At 45.3% G+C, this 16,730-nt stretch overlaps 1 protein-coding gene across 3 annotated transcripts in view; it reads left to right on the forward strand.

The window, feature by feature from the left end:
• SLC13A3 (solute carrier family 13 member 3) overlaps positions 1-16,730 on the forward strand; it is a 76,323-nt gene that overhangs the window by 48,795 nt on the left and 10,798 nt on the right. For all 3 annotated transcript variants that reach the window (XM_061208458.1, XM_061208459.1, XM_061208460.1), the window contains exons 7-10: positions 2,459-2,554; positions 3,531-3,635; positions 7,988-8,085; positions 13,255-13,367. In XM_061208458.1, the coding sequence (XP_061064441.1) occupies positions 2,459-2,554; positions 3,531-3,635; positions 7,988-8,085; positions 13,255-13,367 (412 nt within the window). The remainder of the gene's footprint in view (positions 1-2,458; positions 2,555-3,530; positions 3,636-7,987; positions 8,086-13,254; positions 13,368-16,730) is intronic.

Below are 16,730 nucleotides of genomic sequence, written 5' to 3' on the forward strand. Positions count from 1 at the left end.
TTTACCTCCCCCCACCTCACCCCGACCCAGGGACTTTTGGCAACATCTGGAGACATTTTGGTTGTCACAGCCGAGGAAGTACTACTAGGGTCCATGGGGTAGAGGCCAGAGATGCTGCGAAACATTCTACAATATACAAGTCAACCCCCTACACCAAAGAATTATCCCACCCCACAACAAAGAATGATCCTGCCCCAATATTGTCAAGAGCTCCAAGACTGAGAAACCCTGGGTTAGATCACTGAGGGCCTTGTGGGACATGGATCTTCATAAAAAAGAACCGTTGTGAGTTTTTAAAAAAGCATTTATTTGTTTAATTTGGATAAGCAGCACATACACACAGTTCAAAAATCAAAAACAATACAAAGAGGTATGCAGTGAGAATTCTGCCCAACCATGCCTTCGATTACCCAGTCACCCAATACATCCCCCCCAAACAGGTATCCACTTTTATTGGTTTCTCGGGTAATCTTCCAGAGTTTCCATAAGCAAATACAAGCAGATACTATATATTTTCTGGTGACTGGTCTCCCTGACAGATACCATTTTGTATAGTAACAGGTATTTTTGTAAGGTAGATTTCCATAGGAGGGATTTCTTTCTTTTTTTTTTTAAAATTAATTAATTAATTAATTTTTGGCTGTGTTGGGTCCTTGTTGCTGCGCGCGGGCTCTTCTCTAGTTGTGTCGACCAGGGGCTACTCTTCGTTGCGGTGCGCGGGCTTCTCATTGGGGTGGCTTCTCTTGTTGTGGAGCACGGGCTCTAGGTGTGGGGGCTCAGTAGTTGTGACACATGGGCTCAGTAGTTGTGGCTCACTGGCTCTAGAGCGCAGGCTCAGTAGCTGTCGCTCACGGGCTTAGCTGCTCCGCGGCTTGTGGGATCTTCCTGGACCAGGGCTCAAACCCGTGTCCCCTGCATTGGCAGGCGGATTCTCAACCACTGCGCCACCAGGGAAGCCCCATAGGAGAGATTTCTGGGTCAGAGAATAAACACTTTATTTTAATAGATATTGTCGAGTCGTTCTCCATAGGAATTGCACTAATTTGTTCCCCCATTTACAATGTATGAGGGTGTCTGTTTCCATGCAGCAAAGTGGATTTTTGCCAATCTGATAAGAGAAAAATAACTTGCATTTATTTTAGAAGTAATTTTGAGAAACTTTTCATATTGAGGAGCAATATGAAAACTTTTCATATATTCATGGGAGACCCTGGTATTTCCTTTCCTGTGAATTGTTAAACTGTGTGTTTATATCCTTTGTACATTTAAAAAATTGATTGTTGGTCTTGGTTTTATTGATTTCGAGTACTCTTTCTATATTGAAAGATTAGTACTTATTTTGAGTATGAGTTGCAAATATTTTTTCCTGATTTTTTACTTTCCTTATAGTGCTTTCTTCCATGCAGAATTTTTTAGAAACATTTTATGTAGATGAATTTATCAATCTTTCCTTATGTGGCTTCTGAATTTTCAATTACAGTTAGAAAGGTCTTCCCATTATAGGAGTTATAAAAGAATAATCCCATGTTTTCTTCTAGTATTTTAATACTTTTTATGTTGAAATTTTTTATCTATTTGGAGCTTATCCTTAGGGTACAGTGTAAGGATCCAACCTTGGGGTACAGGTTTGGATCCAACTTTTTTTTTGTTCCAGATGGCCATCCAGTTGTCCGGATACCATTTACTGACACACAAACGTTTTTAATTTTAATGAAGTCAATTTATCTATTTTTGGTTGCTTGTGCTTTTCGTATCATGTCTAAGAAATATTTGCCTAATCTGAAGCCATGAAAATTTACCCTTATGTTTTCTTTGAAAAAATGTTACAGGTCTAGCTCTTCTTCCATTTAGGTCTTTGATCCATTTTGAGTTAAATTTTGTATGTGGTATGAGGTAGGGGTCCACGTTCATCTTTTTGCATGTGGCTATCCAGTTGTCTTAACACCATTTGATGAAAGACTATTCTTTCCCCATTGAATGGTGTTGGTACCCTTATCAAAAATCAATTGACCATAGAAATGTGGGTTTATTTCTGGACTCTCAATTCGATTCCATTGATCTATATGTCTAACATCAATGACTGAATAGGTCATCTTTTCTACACCAAGCTGGGATACCAACTTTATCATAGATTGAATCCCCATTTATGGTTTTGTCTATTTCTGGACTTTCTATTTTATTTCCTTGGTTTGTCTGTTTATTCATGAGTCTGTTTGACCCCCTAAAGGATTTTAAGCCTGGGAGCCATATGATCAGATTCACATTTTTAAGACTATCCAGGCTATAGGTGGGCAGAACAGATTTTAGAAAGGGAACATAGAGGCAGGCGGACCACTCAGCAGGCTGTTGCAGAGTCTCCAAAACAGAGACAGTGAGACCTGGCCAGATGGTGGTGGGGTAGGTGAGACGTTAGTTAGACCGCAGTGGCCACTCCTAACCTCCCCACTTCCTGTTTCAGGGGCTGGAGGAAGAAGAAATCTGAGATCAGAAGTGATGCAGAAAATAGGGCTCGAGCCATGATTCAGGAGGAATTCCAGAACCTGGGGCCCATCAAGTACGTGGCACAGAGGTCCTCAGGGTGGGGAGAGAGCCAGGTACTAGACTTTCAGGAGAGCTACCTCTTGGCTTAATCCCTGACCCCCTTGGAGACTGAGTCCCAAGGGGATTTCAGGACCAATGGCCTGGGAGCCTAGAGATGGAGGGTAGGGAGATGACTTACACAGTCAGCTCTTGCCCTGTCACTGGGGTAGATACCCTGAGGACCAGTAAGCCTCTCAGGTTGAACTTGGAGGGGGAACCTGTCACCTTCCCGCCTAATGCACACTTTCCTTCCTGGTTTACGGAATACCTGATGCTGCCTTGGGTGGCTTCCAGAACCTTGTTTAGCACGTATTTCTCACGTAGTGAAAATAACTAAGAGTTAGCAGGCCTTCACACAAGGTCTGACTCTGCCACTAATTTCTTGTGTAGCCTTGGGCAAGGCACTAACCCTCTCTGGGCCCTGCTCCCTGATCTGTGAAATGGGCACATTGGGTAGACATTTGCTCCAACATTTAGGGATTCTCTCTTTCTGCCTCTGTCTACCCCTCTCTCCATGTCTGTCCCTCTCTGTGTCTGTCCCTCTCTGTATGTATGACTGTTCCTTTCTCTTTGCCTACCTCTCTGTTTCTGTCAGTTTCCTTTCTCTCTGCTTTTCTGACTCTGTCTCTGTTTCACTTTCTTTTCCTCTCTGGATTGTCCCTAGGACTCTGGGAAATTCCCAGTGGGAAGGATATGAATGGTTTGTGGGGAGGGGTGCCTGATGCTCAGGAAGGATCCTAGGGCAGCATGGGAGCCCCAGGAAAGGAATCACTTACACCTGGGACACCACTCCCCTCACTCTCGGGACAACCTGGGGAGTGAACTACTTCCAGCTTTCAGAGGTAGGGCTTGGCCCAGTCACACCCAGTGGGCCCCTGCCCGAGGGCTTCCTGTGCTGTGGTCCGGCCACAGCCCATGGTCACCATGGTGTCTGCATCTCTGTGCCACAGGTTTGCCGAACAGGCCGTGTTCATCCTTTTCTGCATATTCGCCATCCTCCTCTTCTCCCGGGACCCGAAGTTCATCCCTGGCTGGGCCAGCCTCTTCACCCCTGGGTGAGACTCTGGGGACCCATGGGATGGAGTCCAACAGGGAAGACTCGGGGCTGGGCCGCCGGAGCTGAGGAGGCAGTGCAGCTGGGGAGAACTGGGCTAGGTTTCCACCTTTCATCCCGTGTAATTATTAACAGTTCCTTCTTTTGCCCTCAAAAGAGTTTAGGTTTGGATGATAAAACATTTAGGGTCTCATGTGTTAAGAGCTTTGCCTTTGGAATCAGACAGAACTGGGTTCGAATGCTAGCTCCGCCACTTACAAACTGTGCAACCCTGAGCACGTCATTCATTCATTCATTCACTCAAACAACTTTTATTGAGCACCTATTTTGTGTTAAACATTATGCCAGCAGCTGGGGACGGAGATAAAAACAAATAGACAACAAAATAACTGCAAATTGTAATGAGTGCTATGAAAGAAGGAGTGAGAGGGTTATATTATAAAAGAATGGAGTGGGGGGCAATGACTTTGGATAGTTCTGGAAAGAACCAAAATTTAGGAAGAGTAAAAATTAGAGACACACTGGGAATAGCTACTAAAAGCCTGAGGTGGAAATCAACATTTGAAGAACTGAAAGAAGCCCAGTGTAACCAGGGCCTGGTGGGAGGGAGGAAAATTGGCAGACGTGTGACTGGAAGGGCAGGTGAGGACCAGACCATGAAGGGTCTTGTTGGACATGCTAAGAATTTTGGTCTTTTTTATGGGAGATCAGTAGCAAGCTATTGGAGGGTTTTAAGGCACTTAACCTCTCTGTGCCTCAGCGTTCTCATCTGTAAAATGGTGTTGTAAATAGTCCAATTCTCATCGAATTGTTCTAAGGAGCAGTGAGTTAATACATGTCAAGTGATTAGAAGGACACCTAGAAAGAGCTCAATCAAATGTTAGCTGTGTTTATTAGGGAATGGATAGTGGGGGCAAAATATAGGTGGGGAGAACAGTTAGGAGCTATACCACCACCTAGATGATCCCAGCGGTCGTCAAACCAAGGCTCATGGACCAAATCTGGTCCACCGCTTGTTTTTGAATTTTTTTAAATGTTTTTAAGTGGCTAGGGGAAAGTCAAAAGACAAATAACATTTTGTGGCACATGAACATTATATGAAATTCAAATTTCAGTATCTACAAATAAAGTTTTATTGGAACACAGCCACACCTATTCATTTACGTATTGTCTGTGGCTGTTTTCGTATTGTGTGCCCTTTATAGGAGATGTTTACTGAACCCTGGTTGAGGACGAAGGCTTCGATGGCTTGAATGAAAGTGGTGGCAATGGAGATGGAGCGGACAAGATATATTTCAAAGTTGGAAATGATAGGACTTGCTACTGGGTGGGATTTGGGGGCATGAGGGAAAGGAGTACCTGCATAGGTGGGTAGTTGGAGAATAACATTTCTTTAGGGGGTTGGGGGTGGCTTATCAACAATTCCATTTTGGAGTTGTTTTAGACGTGTCAAGTCTAGAATGCCTTTCAAATACTGCAAAGGGTAGTTGGATGCGCAAGCCTGAAGCTCAGAGGAGTCAGGTTGCAGATATAAATCTGGGGGTCACCATATAAGTTTCCAATTTAAATCCCTAGGAATTGATGGGCTTAGCCAGGGAAAGCATATAGAAGCGTAGAGAAGACTCTGAGGAGCCCCAACATTTAGGAGCTGGGTAGAGAATGATCCCATTAGAGAAAATGGAGAAGAAGCAGTCAGCGAGGTAGGGGGAAACACTGGAGCAACGGACTAGCGCACAGGCCAAGGGAGGGGAGTGTTTAAGGAAAGAGTGAGTGGGCAAATGTGTCAAATTCTGGTGTGAGTTAGAACATGATTAGATGGAAGATATGTCCTCTGGATTTGGCGAGCTCTGATGATTTTGATCAGCACCATCCAATAGAGATGTAATGTGAACCACAAATGTAACTTTAAATTTTTTAGTAGTCACATAAAAAAGGTAAAAAAAAAAAATACAGATGAAATTAATTTGAATAATGTATTTTATTTAACACTATATCATTTCAATATGTAATCCATATAATAAATTATTGTTGAGCTAGTTTACATTCTTTTTTCCACACTAAATCTTCAAAATCTGATGTGTGTTTTACACTTGCCACATTTAGTCTTGTCACATTTCAAGTGTCCACTAGACACATGTGGCTCATGGCGACCATACTGGATAGAGCAGCCCTACACACTTCACCCTCTGAGCCTCAGACTCCCCCCACCCCTGGTAAAATGGGGGATATACGTTCCAATTTCATGAGAGTTCTTATGAGGAAGAAACAATATAATATCATGGAGCCAAAGGAAGTGGCTCTTATTACCATTCTTTTATTTTTCCAAAATGTAGGTACTTTGGGTTTTTTTTCAAATGAAAACTGGTGTTATAAACATTCCAACAATAGTGAAAATCACTTAGAACCTCAGTCTCCAGTTCTGATGTACGTCTTTTTTCTGACTTAAAAAATGCCTGTCTGGGAACTGTTCTACATCTTGATCACATTGGTGGTTACAGGACCATATACATTAGTCAAAACTCATTGAACTATATGCTTAAAATGGGTGCATTTTATGGCATGTTAATTATACCTCAATACAACTAATTTTAAAACACATGCAAACTCACTAAAAAGAAGCCGAGCAAACACAAGAATTTTTTAAACAGAAATGTGATTACAGTAAACATAGTATTTGTTGTTTTTTTAACTTTTTATTGTATATTGGAGTAGAGTTGATTAACGATGTTGTGATAGTTTCAGGTGTACAGCAAAGTGATTCAGTTATACATATACATGAAACATAGTATTTGTGATCTGCTTTTTTCTTTGTTGTTTAGTTACAAAATGATGCTCATTATAAAAAACTCAAACAATGCTAAATTGAAAAAGTAAAAGTTTTCCTTCATTCCCCAGAGATTATCACAATTAACAGTTTGGTGTATAACATTTCAGATACACACACACAACCCATATTAATACATACACGCATACATATATGTTTACATATAACAAAAAATTGGAAAATACAATAATATGCTCATAGACAACTTGCTATTTCTGACCTACTTCATTCTTTTTAAACAGTGCATTGCAGTCTATAGAATGGGCACATCTTAATTTATTTAACCAATTCCTTTTTGGATCGTGTCCAATACTGCAAATAAAAACTTGCTTTTTGTTTTTTTTAATTTACAAGGTAACTTGGTTGTATTTCTATGTCAAATGTAACAATTGATATTATCTTTTATCCTTTTTTTGAACAGCTGAGGGGTATTTCGTTATATATATTGTAATACACAATGCATTTAAACATGTCCCTACTAAAAATCCTCCATTTTTTCTAATCTTATCAATAATGAACATCCCGCCCGGTACATAATCTGTGTACAAGAGCCCAATTATTTCCTGAGGATAAATTCCTAGAGGTACAACAACTGGATTAAGGGGTATTCACATGTAAAGTTTTGAAATGTATTGCCAGCATGTGTTTCTCAACATCCTCATTAGATATTATCACCCTTTTCATGTTTTGCCTGTCTGTTAGCATGTGTTTTGATCTGTATTTCTCTATTACAGTGATATTGACCATCTTTTCCAGTTTCTTGGCTGTTTGAATACTCTTATTCCCAAACATGTGGGCTGAAAGCCCTTTTGTTGGCACTTGGCTCTGTGCTTCATTGAACTTGGAGCCAGATGTATCTGAGTTCAAGGCCATCTCCTCTACAGACTATGGTCTGGCCCTGAGCAAGTTGCTATTGCTCTTGGAGCCTCAGATTCCTCATCTGAAATGGAAGATGCCTGCCCTCAAGGGCTGTTTCTGAGACTTCTGTGGGCTTAATGTCTCCATAGGACATGTTGTGGATCCTTGCAAGGTGGTAGTGAGGTTTTGAGGGGCTACGAGGTGGGCTCCATCTGGGCTCTGCTGGTGTGAATAGGCTGCATCTCCATGTACTAAGCTGCCCATCCCAGGAGGAATGCAAACAGGAGCTGAACAAATACATACAGGACTGTTACAGGAGCCCCGGTTATGGTGATGCATGGGGGTACCATAGACCTCAACCTTCTGTGGCTCTCAGATTCTCCCCTCTTTGATCAAGTCCCTCTTCCTAGGGTCCTTGAAATGGGAGGATAAACATTTGTTTGGCTCAAACAGAGTCTAAATGCCCCAGGGAGCAGTGGATAAAGAGCTTCTGCATCCATGGGTGGTTGCATCCCTGCTGATTGCAGTGCAGAACAGAATCCGGTGGCCTCCAACAATGTCCCCTTCACTGTGGGCCTAATTCCCTTCGACAAATCCTCATTTGCAAATCTGCCAAACCTTGGCCTGCTGAGATGCCCAGGGTCACATGCTTTGGGGCCTTGTCATTGTAGGTTTATTTCTGATGCTGTCACTGGCGTGTCCATTGTCACCATCTTGTTCTTCTTCCCGTCCCAAAAGCCATCTCTCAAGTGGTGGTTTGACTTTAAAGGTAAGGTGGGCAAGGCTGGGGTGTCGGTGGCCTGGAGCGTGGTAATCAGTGGCCTGAAGGCAGGGCCCTCCTGGGACTGACAGCCCTATCGTACTAATCATGGTGCTGCTTCTTCCCTTTCCCTGTCTGAGCATTTACCATGTCTGGGTACTCAGTGCTGCCAGAGGTGACAGTCCAGGTCAGGGATTAGCAATTATAGTCCATGGGCCAAATCCAGCTGGCTGGCTGTTTTTATACAGCCTGTGAGCTAAGAATGATGGCTTTCACATTCTTAAAATGGTTGAAAAGAATCAAAAGAAAAATATTGCATGACTCGTGAACATGGCATGAAATTCAAATTTGTGTCCACAAATAAAATGTTTTTAATTTCTTCAATAAGAGGTTTGCGGACATCTATTAATATTTTCTTTAGTCATATAAGTACCTATACAATAGCCTCGACTTTGCTCAGAAAAACTCTGGGCCCAAAGCAGGAGTTGCAAGTCAGTTGCCTAAGGGCCCAGAGATGAAAACCTCAAGCTGGGTTTAAACGGATAGCAAGTGGTGGGGGAACTGAGGCAAAACTGGGTATAGGCATTCAAATTCAGCCTCAGGGAATCACTGAGCCCTCCACACCAAACTGCCTGTAGGCTGGCCTTCAGATCACCAATCTGTGACCCCACTGGAATTCCAGCCAGTGTCTGCAGAAGAAGGTGCCAACACCTGCCACCTGTGACAGAGGCTGTGACTGGCCCATCTCCATCTGGGGCAGTGGGATGAGCTCTGGACCAGGAGTCAGGAACTAGGGGGTCGTAATCCAACTATCTTCTATTGTTGGAAAAAAACAGCGTATTACACAGGACAGCTCCAGTTTCCAGGAGGAGTGGGGTTTTGTGTGTGTGCAGTACGGCATACGGACCAGTAGGGAGCCGATTTCCCAGGGACGCACAGACAGTTACTGTAGCAGAGCTGGACCTCGAGGAGGCTAGCCCTGGGTCCGAGGGGGCTTAGGCTGTGGCCCCTGAGGCTCTGCCACTGAACGGGGTTCAGTTATTCTCTTCCTCTCTGCTTCTCTGTCTTGCGGCCAGCCGGCTTTCCTCACCATCCACTCTCGGTATCGTTCCTTGGTCTGTTCAGAGTTTCTACTGCTTCTGAGTTTTGGCATCTTGGTGGCTTCTGCTTCATCCTAGTTGCCGCTTCACTGTAACTTCTGTTCCCTGGTGGGGTGGCGCCCTCTCCCTCACAGTACCTAATCTCCCTGCTCCTGCTACTTCCTGCCTCCTGTTTCTGTCTCTCGAAGCATCAAATCCCACACACCCTCTGCTTCCTCATAGCAGCTACTCTCTTAAAGGGTTTACTCCTTCTCCGGGTGTGTCTGCTCCCTCTGAGCCACTGCCTCCTCACGGTACCTATTTCCTCATACGTTCTGCTTCCTCAGAACTCAGCCCACTCACGGCCTCCATATCACCCGGCCCTCTCTCTCTGTCCGCTCTTGCATCTTCAGTTATCACTTCTCTTCACCGAGTTGTCTCTCTACTTCCTACTGATGCTTCTGAGAGTCAGAAACTGCTTGGTCCAGCTTGTTCTTATAAAAGCAGATCGCTTCCTACTGTGTCACCTCGTAGCCTCATAGTTTCCTGGCCAGCCTGTGGCCTGGCTGCTCTAGATCAGGTGCCCAGCCATGGTTCTGTCACCTGTGGGTGGGCTCATAAGGCCCAGAGCTTCCTCTCAGCTGGGACTCTGGGGAGGGCACTATGGCATAGATGTGCGGAATCCCAACTCTGTTGCGAATTTGCTGGGTGACCTTGAGAAAGTTCCTATACCCTCTGGGCCTTGCTTTCCCAGTTAGGAAGTGAGTGGGGCCCTTAGTCACTTTTCACCCCTGGCTTTAGCAGTTCTCTAGGACATGTCCAAATTCAAACGCCACATAACATTTTTGTGTGCCACTGATTGGATGCAGGAGAATGTGTTTGGTGAAACTTGGCCCTCCCTGTCCATCTCTCCATTCACATTTTTGAAACAGAGGACAGTTTCTGTATTACAAGGAAAACAGCAGCAGAGGATGATCGTAATTGGCAAGACCTTCAGTGTCAGAGCCTGGTGGGATCTGTGGAAAACAGCCAAGCCAATGTCCAAATAAAGGGGGCAGCTGTTACTCAGTCTCCCCTGACTGTCACTGTGTAGGAAAGCACGACTAGTTTTGCCAGATTTGCTGATTTTTTAAGAGAAGCAAAGAATCTGGAATTTTATGAAATCTCCCTGATTTTAAACTTTGGCAACTAACACTGGAAAACGAATACTACGTGGGCCCATCCAGTAGTGTTAAAACACATCTCTAGGTTGGATCTGGCCCATGGAGTGTAGCATCCTGCCTCAGCTGAGGGTTCTTTGAACTGGAGTTTTCAGTGTTGTCCAGTGGGTGGGGAGAGGGAATTCCATCCGCACTGCCCATCCTTCGGCAACCAGTGGGCCCGTGCAGACTTGGCTGAAATGATACTTTCTAGTACTCAACACCCATGTCTTACAGGCAGCCTTAGAGAGTGGTCAGTCAGTTTCCATGGAGAGAAAGTGACTTGATCAAGGTCACACCGCTAGGTAAAAAGAGACAGGAGGTGGAACCCAGACATCCAAGCCAACCTTGATTTTCTTATCTTACCCACTGTCTTCCATTCTTCTATGGATCTGAGTTGCACTTGCAACTCCCTTCATGGTCACTCAGCAAGTATTGATGCTCTGCCCGCTATGTGCCAGGCATTGTGCTTGTGGTTGAATGATGATGATGATGATGTTGATGATGAGGATGATGTTGATGATGATGATGAGGATGATGTGGATGATGATGAGGATGATGATGTGGATGATGATGAGGATGGTGATGATGATGATGATGTGGATGGTGATGTGGATGGTGAGGAGGAGGAAGAGGAGGTGGAGGGTGTTGTTGATGATGAGGAGGAGGATGACCACCATGTGGATGGTGACAGCTTTCATTTCCTCTTTGCCCAACAAGCTCTTCCTCCAGATATCTGCATGGCTCACTCCATCACTCTATTCAGACTCTGTCCTAATGTCACCGCCCCAGAGAAGCCTTCTCTGACTACACCATCTATAAAAGCACCCCTCCTTTGTCACTCTGTCCCTTTCCTGTATTTTCTTTTTCTTCATAGCACATAAAATGTCCCAACATTATACGTTTATTGATTTATCACCTGCCTCACTTATTGGAATGTAAGTTTTCCAATGGGCGGGATTTTCTCTGTTTTCACCACTCCCATATCCCCAGTGTCTAGAAGAGTGCTCGACACATGGTAGGTCCCCAATATACACTTGTTAAATAAATGACCGAGGACTTGCTCTGGGCCACATCCTGTGCTGAGCCCTTTGCATATATGGGCCCGTGTCATCTTCCCACCTGGTCTCTGAGAAGGTACTGTTGCTCCCTTTTGCAGATGAGGACACTGAGGCTCAGAGAGGTGGAGCCACTAGCCCAAGTCACATAGCCGAATGGCAGAGCCAGGGTTGAATTCTAGTTCCACCTCAAAGCCTGTGCTTTCAGCTACTGCTCTAGAAGGCAGCTGGCATAATGTGGAAGTGAGAAATTTAGACAGTTAGAGGCTGCACTTATGAGAAATAGTGGCAAGGGCATGGTTGGATGGGAAAATAATAAAGGCAATAACAGCTAACATTAATTGCCATTACCATATGGTGAGCAGTCTTATAAGCGCTCACCACTTAACTCACTTAACCTGTGTTATATTAAACTCAGCTCAGGGCCTTCTGCCTCCCCTATCCGACCCTGTAAAGTGAGTCACTTTACTTTTTCAGACCTTGGCTGTCTCTTTAATGAAATGCTATTTTATCGCCTGAAGGCAGAGGGCTGGGCCTCCTGGCATCTCCAGCTGCCTCTTCTAGTTCTGCACTTAAATCATACTTTGTGTTTGGCCCGAGAATCCCCTGGCGGTGTGTGATGTCAGAACCACGTGGGTACACCCAAGGGCTGCAAATTATCTAGGGGAGGGCCTTTATTAAGTAGCTTTGATTGTCTTTATTATCCAATTATTAACTTTTGTTGTAGAAAACCACGGTGTAAAATTTTGAAGAACACTGAAAAGGGGAAACAAAATATCAATGGGTACTTAACCAGGAACTGTCCTGACAGAGGGTGAACTGCTGTGAATGGGCCAGACCCATCCTCCTCCAGAGAGGCCGCTGGCAGCCCACAGTGAAGAGTGCCAGCTCAGGAGTGCTTATTCGGCACCAGGCACTGGGCTGTGTGTGTTGAATATATTATTCGACAAGTACTTATGGAGTGACTTCCAGGTGTCAGGCAGGGACACTGGGATACGGCTGCAAACTAAACAGAAACGTCCCTCCACTCACAGCTCCCTCGTTGCTTCATCAGTGCCCACAAGAACCCCCAGGTACTATTATAGTGTCAGGTATTGGCTGAGGATATGGGGGCTTAGAGGCAAGGTCACATTTCAAGGGCACACAGTGAGCCAGGGTCCAGGAGGATGCTCTCAATACAGGGATGACAAACTATAGCCCGTGGGCCAAATCGGGCTGCCACCCACTCTGTAAATAGAATTTCATGGAAACACTGCCACACCCATGTGTGTCCATTTTGTCTGTGGCGCTTTCATGCTACCGTGGCAGCCTTGCTGCAACAGAGGCCCGCAAAGCCTAAATTAGTCACTCTCCAACTCGCTACAGAAGACATTTGCCAACCCCTTGTTCTAACTACTGCAGACATGGCTGCTTTTGAAGAAATACAAATCATCATGTACTTCCGTGGACCAAACATTCCCTTGGTTTCTATTCTTCTGCATTTCCTTCCTCTTTTTTTCCCTCTCTGTACACCTTCAGTTACAAAGAGGTCCTTTTCTCTTGTAAATGAGAGTGAAAGTAGTACTTACCCAGAAGGGCTGTTACGAGATTTAAAGGATGTTCTGCGTGTGGACTGCCCAGTTCCAGGAGATTCTCAAGCTGCATTCTGAGTAGAGCAGACGCCCCAAATCGAACGCTGGAGCCAGATTGTGGCTTCCTGGGGACCCCTGAGTGTCCCCACCAAGATGGGGCTGCTGGGGCCGGTATCCCCTCCTCCGGCTGACCTGAATGTGTGTTGGGTCCCCTCCCTGCCCGGGGGGGAAGGGTGTCCCCTCCCAGGCTAAGTGCCTTCTCTCTGCCCAGCTCCCAACACAGAGACAGAGCCCTTGCTGACGTGGAAGAAGGCTCAGGACACGGTGCCCTGGAACATCATCCTTCTCCTGGGAGGGGGCTTCGCCATGGCCAAAGGCTGTGAGGTAAGAGCAGCAGGTGGGCTGCAGCCTGGGGAGGTGAGCGCCAGTTCCCGGGGCAGCCGCAGAGGGAGCAGACTACACGGGCCCCGCGGGCACCACAGATTCCCCATCTGCCACATGAGGGTCATCAGCGTGGACACCTCACAGCTCCATACTGTGCCTGGCGCTGCCCAGAAAGAGAGGAAAAAGGTACGATGGAGAATCGCAAGGAGCTTGCAGTGAGCATTACACTAGTACTACTACTAATATCATGACTAGAGGGTCCTGTGAGCACAGAAGAGTAACACCCTAGCGGGCTCACCCTGTACCAGGCACTGTTCAACGTGCTTTACACATATCACATTTAAACTTCCCAGCAAGCCTATGAGATAGATGCCATCGTTATCCCCATTCTACAGATTAGGAAACTGAGGCACAGGGAGGTAAAGTAACTTGCCTGAGGCCACACAGCTATGTACTCAGGATTAGAATCCAGGTAGTTTGGCTCTAGAGCCTATGCTCTTGACCCCTATGTTAGGTGTTGTGTTACTATTAATGTTATTCTAGAGGGCTCTGTGAGCACAGAGGCAGAGCCGGGACTAGACTGAGGCGAGTGAGGCACTGACAGAGCAGAATCTCTGGAGGCATGCGGTCTCAGCACAGCCAGCCCTGCTCAGAGGAAGTGCAGCTTCAGTGTCCAACATGTGTCATAACATATTATCTCATTGAATCTTCACACTGGCTCTCAGGGTTAGGGAATATTTTTTTTTTAATTTTTTTAATTTTTGGCTGGGTTGGGTCTTTGTTGCTGCACACGGGCTTTCTCTAGTTGCCGTGAGCGGGGGCTACTCTTTGTTGCGGTGTGCGGGCTTCTCATCACGGTGGCTTCTCTTGTTGCGGAGCACGGGATCTAGGTGCGCGGGCTTCAGTAGTTGTGGCTCATGGGCTCTAGAGTGCAGGCTCAGTAGTTGTGGCGCACAGGCTTAGTTGCTCTGCAGCATGTGGGATCTTCCTGGACCAGGGCTCGAGCCCGTGTCCCCTGCACTGGCAGGCGGATTCTTAACCACTGTGCCACCAGGGAAGTCCCGGGAATATTTTTATACCCATTTTCCTGGTAGAAAAACCGAGGCCTGGAAAAATGAAGCAATTCTCTTAAAGTGATACAGTTGCCCTCTGCTTAAGGGGTGGGGTTCGAACTCCAGTCTGTCTGATTTCAGAGTCCAGCCTCCTAACGGCTCACTCTTGAGAACTTCCCAAGTGCCGGGCACCTCGGGAAGCACTTTGCGAATGCTGACTCTGTTAATCTTCAAAGACACAGTTGAAGTAGATACTGTTGCTGTCCTCATTTCCAAGATGAGGAAATGGAGGCAACTCGAGGCTAAACAAGTTGCCTACCTTTGTGCAGCCAGAAGGCAGAGCTGGGATTTGAATCCACAGCTCATGAAGCTGGGCCCCACCCCACCCCTAAATGTCTCCATGTAAGCCGAGGTACTCAAGGCCACAGCCAATTAAGGGTCAATGGGAAATTAAGGTAAAGGAAACCTGAAATTACTTTTTAAAATTCAGTTTTGTGTTTGCAAGGCAGAAATAGAGACACAGATGTAGAGAACAAACGTATGGACACCAAGGGCGGGAAGTGGGGTGGGAGGGTGGGAGTGGTGGGATGAATTGGGAGATTGGGATTGACATATATACACTAATATGTATAAAATAGATAACTAATAAGAACCTGCTGTATAAAAATAAATAAATAAAATACAAAAAAAAAGAAAAGAAAATTCAGTTTTTTAAAAAATTTATTTTATTGAAGTAAAGTTGATTTACAATGCTGTGTTAATTTCTGCTGTACAGCAAATTGATTGTTTTATATATATATATACACATTCATTTTCAAATTCTTTTCCATTATGGTTTATTACTGGATATTGAATATAGTTCCCTATGCTATACAGTAGGACCTTGTTGTTTATCCATTCTCTATAGAATAATATGCATCTTCTAATCCTAACCTCCCAATCCATCCCTCCACCACCCCTCTCCCCCTTGCCAACAAGTCTGTTCTCTATGTCTGTGAGTCTGTTTCTGTTTTGTAAATAAGTTCATTTGTGTCATGATTTAGATTCCACATATAAGTGATATCATATGGTATCTGTCTTTCTCTTTCTGACTTCCTTCACTTAGCATGATAATCTCTAGGTCCATCCATGTTGCTGCAAATGGCATTATAAAATTCAGTTTTAATAATCAGTTTCAAATAGTGTTACGGAAGCCCAGGCTTGGGGATCTGAGTACCTGGATTCAAATCCGAGCTATCCTACTCCTTGCTGGGGCCCTTTAGGCAAGTTCCTTAACCCCTCTGGGCACCAGTTTTCTCAGCTATGAATGGGCTCAAAGTTCTTACTCTATGGGGTTGTTGGGAGTAATTAAAGAAGAGAGTAAATGAAGGGATACACCGCTAATAGGAGCCAAGAGCTCCCCTTGTGTTCTCTTGAAACACTCACTCCATGGTGATTGCGGGTGCAGCTTCCAGGAGCCTGACTCTGAGGCGGGGATTAGTGAGCAGGCATTAGGCTGTGCCCTCTGGAAGGGAGGGAAGGAAGCAGGAGAGGTGAGGAGACTCCGCCCGAGGAGTGGTATAACCTCGGGCAGGACAACTCCCCTGGCTGAGATGGTCCCTCAGGGGCTGACAGTGAAGGCTGTCTGCTGCCCGTACTCCCTGCGCTGGGGCAAAAGGCCTTCAGAGTCCCGAGAGTGGAACCATCACGCTATGGACCCCACACCAAGGCCGCACTGAAGGGGGACTGGGGGGCACATCCAGCTTCTCTACATAGCTACTCTTTTTTTGTGAAATGTGTTTTTATTTTGTTCATTTTTTTCAATAAATGACACATACAAAGGTACAGACTTCAAAAGGAACAAAAGGATGGATGAGCAAAAGTACTGTTTTTGTCTCCATTTTAGGAATCCTGAGGACCAGAGAGGTTAAGTGACTCAGGCTAGGGAACACAGCTCATAGGTAACAGAGCTGGGCTTTGAACTTGCATCTGTCTTACTCTTCTCACTATTCTCACTATTGCCTCCTACTGGGGATGTATCAGGGAAGGCTTCTGGGAGGAAGTGGCATGTTAGCCATGGCCTTGAGGAGGCCATGCAATGCAATGGTAGAAAGCATGGGCAGTGGACCCAGACCATCTGGGTTGGAGTCGATCTTTCACCTCTGAGCTGTGTGCCTCCATTTCCTAATCTGTAAAATGGGCATAATAATGGTGCCCATCTCATAGAGTTGTTACACTTATTAAGTGAATTAATACATGTGGAGAACTTAGAACATAGCCAAACATAGTTGTTTATTATGATTAGATATTATGGAAAAGGGGAGCTTCTTGC

Source organism: Eubalaena glacialis, chromosome 13 (assembly GCF_028564815.1).
Source record: "Eubalaena glacialis isolate mEubGla1 chromosome 13, mEubGla1.1.hap2.+ XY, whole genome shotgun sequence".
In the NCBI taxonomy this organism is placed as follows: domain Eukaryota; kingdom Metazoa; phylum Chordata; class Mammalia; order Artiodactyla; family Balaenidae; genus Eubalaena; species Eubalaena glacialis.